This window comes from Propithecus coquereli, unplaced genomic scaffold (assembly GCF_000956105.1).
Source record: "Propithecus coquereli isolate 6110/MARCELLA unplaced genomic scaffold, Pcoq_1.0 Scaffold11, whole genome shotgun sequence".
Taxonomy (NCBI): Eukaryota; Metazoa; Chordata; class Mammalia; order Primates; family Indriidae; genus Propithecus; species Propithecus coquereli.
In genome coordinates this window covers 4,626,813-4,636,380 of record NW_012134969.1, presented here as the reverse complement: position 1 = coordinate 4,636,380, position 9,568 = coordinate 4,626,813, and the positions used below count along the sequence as shown (strand labels likewise).

The 9,568-nt window shown below is 38.4% G+C and overlaps 1 protein-coding gene across 3 annotated transcripts in view; it reads left to right on the top strand.

Annotated features, from left to right (window-relative positions):
- Positions 1–6,271, top strand: part of EPSTI1 (epithelial stromal interaction 1 (breast)) — a 123,676-nt gene extending 117,405 nt beyond the window's left edge. For 2 of the 3 annotated variants that reach the window (XM_012648812.1, XM_012648804.1), the window contains one exon: positions 5,852–6,271. In XM_012648812.1, coding sequence (XP_012504266.1) covers positions 5,852–5,860 — 9 coding nt within the window. In that variant the 3' untranslated portion in view covers positions 5,861–6,271. Of the gene's footprint in view, positions 1–5,132; positions 5,165–5,851 lie in introns of all 3 variants that reach the window. The other variant, XM_012648819.1, reaches the window with a different exon arrangement.
- Positions 6,272–9,568: the final 3,297 nt, after the last annotated feature.

The window sequence follows — 9,568 nt, the reverse complement described above, 5'->3', positions numbered from 1 at the left end:
CTTCCTGGATGTGTCTATTTAACCACAGTGTATGCTCTTTTGTTTCCCTATGGCATTCAGAATAGGAACAACATGGAAGAGAGAGAGAAAAAATAATTGAAACACAGTATCTTTGCATTGCGTGATATGATACACACATTATTGACTTATTCCTACAAATATGTGAGTAGAAGACGTGGAAAATGGAGCATTGTGAACTGAAGATGTTATCCAAGCTCGTGTAACGTAGTTGTGAAATGTGACTGGAATTTAGATTTTGGCCAGGACTTTGGAAGCTCACTATACATTTGTCATTTCTTCTCTACGTAACAGCTCTACAATTTAGAAAGTACCTAGAAAAATGCCTGCGATGAGGGGAAGAAGAGGGAAGAGGGTAAATAGATTCTGTGCAGGCTCCTGCTAAGGAAACGAGGATTTGGCAGTCCGGCTCGCCAGTGACTGTTGGTAGGCCTCAGTGAGCTACAAACTCTGCTTAGACGCCCAGATAAAAGACAGGAACGTAGTTTTCTTGTGGAGTAAATAGTGAGGGCGATTGGCTGAAGCTTCCTCAGTAGGGTAGGCACACCCAAGTCCAAAGTGGTTACAGCGCTTCCCTTACTGGAAAGAAGCAGTGACAGAAAGGTGAGAACTTCTCAGGCTGCCACCTCCACCTCTGTTGACCTCCAGACATCTGTTCTTCTACGCTTGCTTTTCCTGATGATTCTATCTCTTCCACCTCCCGAGGGACTTTATTCTGATAATATTCTCCCTTCTTGGCTGGGCACAGTGGCTCATGCCTGTAATCCTAGCACTCTGGGAGGCCGAGGCAGGAGGATTGCTTGAGCTCAGGAGTTCGAGACCAGTCTCAGCAAGAGCGAGACCCCGTCTCTACTATAAATAGAAAGAAATTAGCCAAACAACTAAACACAGAAAAAATTAGCCGGGCATGGTGGCACGTACCTGTAGTCCCAGCTACCTGGGAGGCTGAGGCAGGAGGATTGCTTGAGCCCAGGAGTTTGAGGTTGCTGTGAGCTAAGCTGATGCCACGGCACTCTAGCCCAGGCAACACAGTGAGACTCTGTCTCAAAAAAAAAAAATATTCTCCCTTCTCTTCAGTATTGCTTAATGTTCCATCTCAACTAGAGTGTAAATAAATCAGCATAAGATATAAATAAATATAAATTCCATTGATACCACCTTTCCCTCTTTTTTCTGCCCTGTTTCTTTGTTCCCCTTTACAGCAAAACTTCAAGAGGTGTCTGTCCTTGCTGTCTCTAATTTCTTTATTTTGTTTTTTTTCTTAAAACTGCTCTAATAAGATTTTAGGCTCTATCACTCAAAAAAAAAAAAAAAATGCTCTTTTCATGATCACTGACAATGTCCATGTTGCAAAATCCAATGATTATTTCTCAGTCTTTATCTTTTGATTTATCAGCATCGTTTGTCATAGTGAATCACTCCTCTTCTTTGAAACCATTTTCTTCCTTGACTTCTGAAACACTGTACTCTCCTGGATTTCAGTGTACCTTAATGGCCACTCCCTTTCATTCTCCTCTGCTGAATTCCCTGCACTGCCTGTCCTCTCAACGCTGGAGTGCCTTGGGGATCCACCTTGGACCACTTCCTGAACTTTATGTTCACTTAATACCTTGGCAGCCTCATTCATTCTTATGAAATTAAATACCATCTATGTGCTTATTACTCCCAAGTTTCTATTTCCAGCCTAGACTTGCACATCCAGTTGTCTACTCAACATCTCTACTTGGATGTGTGATCGACATTTCAGTAACCTTTGATCCCCTTCACTCCGATGCTGTAGCTGCACTTTTTCCTGTTTCTATAATGGTATGACCCCTCTCTCATACTCCCTACAGCTGATCCATCAGCAAACCCTCTCGACTCTTCGTTCCAAATTTATCCAACCCAACAGCGTCTCACCACCTCCACCACCATTGTCCTGCTTCCAGCCTTGATCAGTGCTCATCCAGGTGCCTGCAGTAGCCTCCTGGATGGCTTCCTTCCACATTTACTCACCTAGAGTCTATTCTCAATATGAGAGTGACAGAAGTCAGATCTTGTCTCTCTTTAAAACCCTCCAGTGGCTCTTATCACTCCCCCAGTCACTTGGAATAAAAGCCAAAGTCCCTCCAGCAGCCTGCCAGGTGCTGCATGACCCCAGCCTCTTTGGAGCCCTCTGGTTCCTGCCACTGTCCTCCTTCCTCAGTCTTCTCCAGCTATACCAGCTTTCTTCTTGTTCTTTGGACACCAGTCACAGCTACTCTCACCTTAAGGCCTTTGCACTAGCTTCTCTCTCTATACTCTTCTCCAGAATATCCATCTGGTTTGTTCTCCTTCACCTATTTTATTGGATTCTACTGCCTTGGTGAGGCTGCCTTGGATATCCTAGTTAAGGCTGCTTGGGCCCTCACCCTGGCTCTTACAATTCCCTTTCTGAACTCTACTTCCTTTTTCCATAGCACTCTTCAACTTCTAACATAATTTATTTGTATATTTTGTTGACTTTTTACTCTCAGTCTCTCCCTGTGGTAATATATATTCCATATTCCACAAGAGTAAGGCCCTTTGATTGTTTTGCTCACTGACATATCACAAGTGTAAAACAATGACTGGAACTTACTGCCCATATAAGGAAACAAGTGAGGCCGGGTGTGGTGGCTCACACCTGTAATCCTAGCACTTTGGGAGGCTGAAGCAGGAGCATTGCTGGAGGCCAGGAGTTTGAGACCAGCCCGAGCAAAAGCGAGACCTTATTTCTATAAAAAATAAAAAAATTAGCCAGGCGTCGTGACATATGACATGCATCTGTAGCCCCAGCTACTTGGGAGGCTGAGGCAGGAGGATCGTTTGAGACTGCAGTGAGCTATGATGACACCACTGTACTCTAGCTGGGGCAATAGAGTGAGAACTTATCTCCAAAAAAAAAAAAAGGAAAACAAATGGTTGATGGTTGTGATTGAACATCACAAACACAACAGAGATTTACAGCCAAATGATCTGATATACTAAAATGATTAGATACTGAATTAAAAATCACTATGAAACATTTGGTGAAATAAAAATTGGATTTGACATAATGAGCAAAAAAAAGAGACAATTAAAAATAACCAAGAAAAAAATAGAACTTCTACAGATAACCTTTGAAATTAAGAAACTCAGTGAATTTATCATAATGAAAGAAATACAAATGAAAAACTAAACCAAAATACCATTTCTCATCTATTACTTCACAAAAAACCGAAAGATTGACAATATGCTCTGTGTGCAAGGCTGTAGGAAAATGAGTAGTTTATATATTATTGGTGAAAGTACAAAGTGATACTCATGCTATCAAGATCCATTTGTTACTGTCTTCCCATAAAATAAAGACCAGGGCTAGACATGCTACAGGAGAGTTCTGTTAAACTCTCAAGGAACAGATTATTTCAGATGTCTAGAAAGTTTGTCTGGTTAAATGAAAAGAAGGAAATATTCTCCAAAATGATTAAGCAGGTAAATGTGACTTTGAATTAAAATTAAACAAAGACTGTACAGAAAAAGATACAGACTCACTCTCACTCATGAATATAGATTCAAAAAGTCACAAAATTTTGGCAGATTCAATAATGAATTTTTAAAAAGTATAATGTATCCTGATCAAATTGAATTCATTCCAGAAATGCAAGCTTGGCTTTTCACAAAACAAAACAAAAAAACTGCTGAGATAATTCACCTCATAAATTATGGGAGAAACTCCGTATGATCATTTCAACAGATACAGAAAAAACATTTGCTACCTTTCAATACTTATTTGTGGTAGGGACTTCTAGCAAACTAGAAGGAGAAGAGAAATTCCTTTACCTAACAAAGGGATCAAAACTCTAATAAACATCAAAACATTCTCTTTAAATCAGATATAAGGATTAAAATGGGAGAAAAAGCATTTCTAAATCACAGGTGATACAATTATGTACATAGAAAAACCAAAAGAACTTATATTCAGATTATTAGAATACATAAGGGTTTGGCAATGTTGGTGGCTATAAAACCAATGTATAAAAACTAACTTCATTTCTACACATTGAGAATAAAGAAACACCTAATAAAAAGGTCCAGCCAAAGCTGTACATGACCCTTTAAAAAAATAGTTATAAAATTTTGTAGAAAGACATTGGGAATGAAATAAATGGAGAGTTTACCTCCAGTTAATGGATAAGGATGAGCTCTCAAATATTTTACAGATTTATATAAATTATAATCAAAGCAAAAAACCAAGAATAGCCAATTCACTCCTAGAGATAAAGAGGTATATATGGGGACTTAACTAAGTATTTAATACGGTGTGCCACTGACACCAGCAGGGCCAGCCATTTCTGGCATTCTGATGTGTGACAGAAGAGGCTGGACCCATTGCTGGGGGGAACGGACTCTCCGACAAATGCTGTGGGGCCAACTGAGTACCCACCCGAAGTTAGGTCCCTTCCTAACAACATTCGCACACAAAAAATCAGTCCCAGGTGTATTAAAGCTTGTAAACAGAAAGGAAGCCTTTTTAAATTTTAGAAGAAATAAAAGAGGCTATTTATAAAAATTGACCAGAAGAATTTTATAAGACCCAAAGTACAAACTAAAAAGAAATGATAAATGTGTCCACATTACATTTTCAAACATCAGGCTGTCAAAGGACACAATATAAAAGTCAAAAAAGAAGGCATTGAACTTTTATTTAGAACATGTTTTGTAAATAATGAGTGGACAGAAGTTAGTATATAGAATAAATTAAGAATGTGTCATTTGTTGAGAAGTTGGTAGGTGAGGACTGAGCTTCCCCAAACAATGAGAAGGGAGAATTATGCCCCATCTCACACATGGGCTTGGAGGAAATATTGGAACCAGTAAAAAGCCAAAGAGAAGAGAAGGAGAAAGGCAGAAAACATGATAAAAATATGATGAAAGCCATGGGGGAAAAAACAGTTGTTTCTTGAAATGTCATATAAACACTTAAGCAGTAGAACCCCAATAAATATATGTTGGGTTGATTGATCTTTTTTTAACCATTTTTCATTTAAATTAGTCTTCTCATATTGCTTAATATATTTATTCTTCAATAATTTAACATTGCTTTTATATTTTAAAAATGCATTATGATTTTCTAGAGTCCTCTATTAGTTTTCATGAAGCATCTAAGGTGGGACACTTAAAAAATCACTTTAAGTTATATTTTCTCTGATACAGTAGGCGAGACTCTTTGGGATGCTGTGGAAACTCTAAATCTATGTCTTCAAGGGCAGTTAAGCATTTGCCATGACCTATGAGGCAACCTGAGATTTTAATTTCCCAGAGTGTTAGAAAAAACAGCAATAGTCTGTATTCCAAACGTAGCTTGGCCTGGCATTGCAGAGGCTTGATGGAGATTTCTTGACCTTTGCACGTGGTGGGGGTGGGGACTCATTAGTCTGCCTCCATAGCTCAAGGTCCCCTTAGAAGTCACCTTCCCGCTGCATAATACAGTGCAACTCTGCTTGAGACATTTCCATTTAAATTGCTCTGCTCCACATTGTGTTCATCCTGTCCTTGCTGTAACTACGGAGGTGGGTGACAATAGCCTATCTCTAAGAACACAGCCACTAAGACATCACTCGACAAACCATTCCATTATTGACCGAGACCATTTTGTGAATCAAATGCAATGTGGCTTGAAAATTAAGTGGTTTCACTGGTACTTTAAATTGTTAACAACTACAACAATAACAAAAAGGTCATTTTAGCTTAATACAGTTAAGAGTTTTCCTTGAAGATACTTCATTTGGGGACTATAAAGGCTTTGAATTTTATTTTGCTGCTGGTGGTAATTTTTGTTTTCTTTTTCTTCCAGGGCATATGAGAAATATTTTACTTCTATTTGGCCTTCACCAACTGACCTTGAAAAACCTCATGAGATGCTTTTCCTTCAAGCGATTTTGTTCAGCCTCACTGTTTTTACCTTGACTTCAATTGCCCACCCACTCAACTAAGAGGTCGGGGATGACTGGTTTCTCCCTGTCCTTATTTTTGCATGTTTGCCGGAGCTGATTACTGAACTCACATTTAATCTCTACTGCCTGTGAAATGTTACATTATTTTTCTAATTGGTTTTGCCTCTTATTGGAAGTATAATTAGAGCAATGTTAGTAAGATAGAAAATGAGGGAATTACTTGATGCTTTCAGGTTAGCGAGAGCTGTGGGTGCTACAGGCTCATCTCTCTAAGCCACTAATTCTTACCTACTTCTTGGATCAGGTTTGGGGGAGCTCTGGGGCCTTTTTGGATTTTAATCCCTACTTTCTGAATTCAGGACACAAATATGAACAAAAGAAAAAAATCTTATACTCTTTTAAGAAAATGTATGAATAAATGTTGTACTGCTTCTATGTAAATGGGTCATTTTTAATTTTTGATGAAATTTCTTGAGTTTTTCTCTCTTGGGGTGGTCTCATTTTAATATTCCTCTTTCCAGTCTGTATAGATCATAATATAGTAGTATAATCACTATTGGATTTTGTACTGGTCTTGATTTGCTTACTAATATTGTTACCTTGACTTTCAGAAGGGGACAGTTTATTTCCTGAAAGGCCAATGTTTCTATAAAAATCAACTAGACACAGATGTATACATCATATATGGTTTGTAGGTGTCTTGGAAACTTGTCTTTGCTCTATGCACTCTTTTTATTCAATTGGGAATTCAGTTGACTTTCTTAATCAATTTCTGTTACCTTGAACTAGTTCATAGACCCTAGAGTGCAAGAATATCGATTTTTCTATGCTGTATAATCCAGCTTCCTCTGTTCCCTCTCCCTCCCCCTACCACATTATGTAGGGAAAGCATTGCATTCAATCTTAGAATAAAGGTTAGAGGAACAAATCATTTTTGCCACTGAACAACTAATTAATACTTGGCAGTATGAAGGGATCTTCTGTGTTGCTAATTGCTCTGCTGAAATTAACTCTCCAAATCTCTGTATTCAGAGAAACATTGGGATTTGAAATTCTTGGACCAAGACACATGACTTGGGGGCTCACAGAGCTGGGCAAGGGTGTATTGCAGAAAGGGTCACGTGGGTGGGGTGGCCGAGAACAGATGGTGCTCAGGCAGTTTCTGGAGTAAATAATGTGGATATTCTTGGTTTCCCTCTCCTCTGCCAGCTGAAGCTGTGTTGGTGCTGTTGATGCTAATATGAAATGCTTGGTCCATTTGAAATCCTTGTCATTGCCTTACATGGGGAAAACTAAATCCCTCAGCCTGTGTTGGAAACACCGCCAAACTGATTGTAAATGTGTGGCTGTCACAGGCATTTTACTGCTGTGGCCTGCAGCCATGTTGGCCCTACACCTGCCAGCCTGGCTACCTTACAGTTGAGTTCCGGTTGTTGTGTCTAGGCTTGGTATTCCTTACCCGCTGTGCTTTCCAGGATGTAACCTGGAGTTGATGTAGGAGAAAGGGATGCTCTTTACTTTGGGGGATCTCGGGGAAGTTGGTGTCAATTTCTCTTCCACTTCCTGGTGTATTTTGCACTCTCAAAGATTTTGTTCAGGTGTCTGGATGTTTAAAAATGCAGGTGTGAAAAACTGTGACTTCAGGGCTGAAATTATCTAGAGTGTGTATGGGGTTGTAAACATCTTCCTTGATCAGTTTTCTACGTAGGCAGAAGCAACCAAGAAAGAAGCAAGAGTTGCTGCCTAAGGAGCCTACCATTTTGCTTTTCACATTTAATCTGCCCTATTGAATCAATTGGAATAAAATTTGACTTATAGGTATGACTTTGGACAGGAAATCCCAACCTTCCAGTCACTGCTTCTATGCTTACTATTAAAATATTTTTCCTTTTCTGAAAAAGAAACTAAAGAAGAAACAAATTGTTAAAAAAGTAAGGTGTTTGTTATAGAAACTTTAGACAATGCAGATGTGTAATAAAATATTCAATTTGGTATTAAAGTTTTAAATATCTGTGTATTTGGATTTACCCAACTTTTTCCTTTGTGGTTTCTTCTTGATATTATGTTGACAGGTTCTAAAATTGTGCAAATCAACAACCTATGGTCTACCCAATAGCCTATCCTAACAAAACAAAGGATTTCCCCTACCATGGGGCAATACAGAACAGGAGATCTCATTCCATTCTCAGTATAGGCCCAAGCACTCACATTTTTTTGTATGATTTTACACTAGAGAAATATTTCCTGTGATCCCTAACTACTTTGTTTAGGTTGAAAAAAAAACTGGATTTTTTTCTTTAGATTTTGTTAAAAGTCCATAAAAATAAGCCTACAAGCTTATTTTTAATCTGGAGATTTGATTGTCTTTCAGAAAGTATCTTTACAAAATTACATCAAGTTATAGTAAATGTAGACATATTTCCTTCCAAAATAAAACACTTGACATTTATAAATATGAAAACTTCAAGTTAAAATTCAAAATTTTGTGATAACTCTGGCTAAAAATTTGTAATTGGCTTTAGAAAACATATAACCATAGAAACTGTGCCTACAAACCTAATTTTAAATTTCAGGATATTAAACAGCAGATGGGTTGTTAATAGCTGGATGTATTCCTATGAAAGGGTGTGTTTAGAAGCGTGGCTGCGGAGGAAGTAACTGGAATTGTGTTAGAACTGTTAGTAGGTAGAAGAAAATAGTAGGAAGACTGTGGGTTCTTTGTTTTTAACTCAGTGAACTAGTGCGTATAGTAACTAGCTCTGTGCTGATGTGCTTGAAATAAGATTGGAGTGATGTATAATAAATTTATATGAGAAAAAAGAATATCCTTTCAAGTTATGAGGATTGTGGGGAGAATAAATTACACATTAGACATTTCTTTAAGGACAAGGCTCTGTTTTGGGGCCCCCCCCACCCCCCCACACACACCTTTTTAAAAATATTGCACTGTTTAACAATGACATTTAAAAAGGATTGTAGAGGATATTTTTTTCTCTGCTCACAAATTATATGCTCAAAAGTGAAACAGTTTTTTAAGGCATATAAAGGCAAATGGAGGACATTTTCATTACATTTATGTCCATGTTGTCGTGCCATCTGCTGGGGCAGAGGGTACAGGGAGACCTGTACTGCAACACGCACATCCCCTAGGAAACTGATTTATTGCAACTCCTTTGCTTTGCTGCTCAGCTGCAAGGCATGTGCTCGGAGTGTCCCTTTCACCGTCCCTGTAGAATACTCACTACAGCTGAGCCGAAGGAATTGTCCAGTCAGTCATCAGAGGATGACATTCATTCTCTACAAAATGTTACACAAATGATCAACATCAGAGTATGAACTGGTTAGAAATTTAAATTTTTATGTTTTTGAAACTGGAGTTAAGCTAAAACGAACAGAAATTATGCTTTAGTACCGAGAGAGCAGAAACAGATGGGAAAGGGATATTTGAAATTGGACATTGTGAATTAAGAAAAATGAGAAATCATTTAAATAAAATATTTCTATTCTGGTGTGTTTTTAATGTGGCACTATGGAGTCACAAAGATGAGTGGCACAGGTCGTGTCCTCAGGGAATGGAGCAGTCAGCACAGGCTGGGTTATGCAACCACAATAAACAA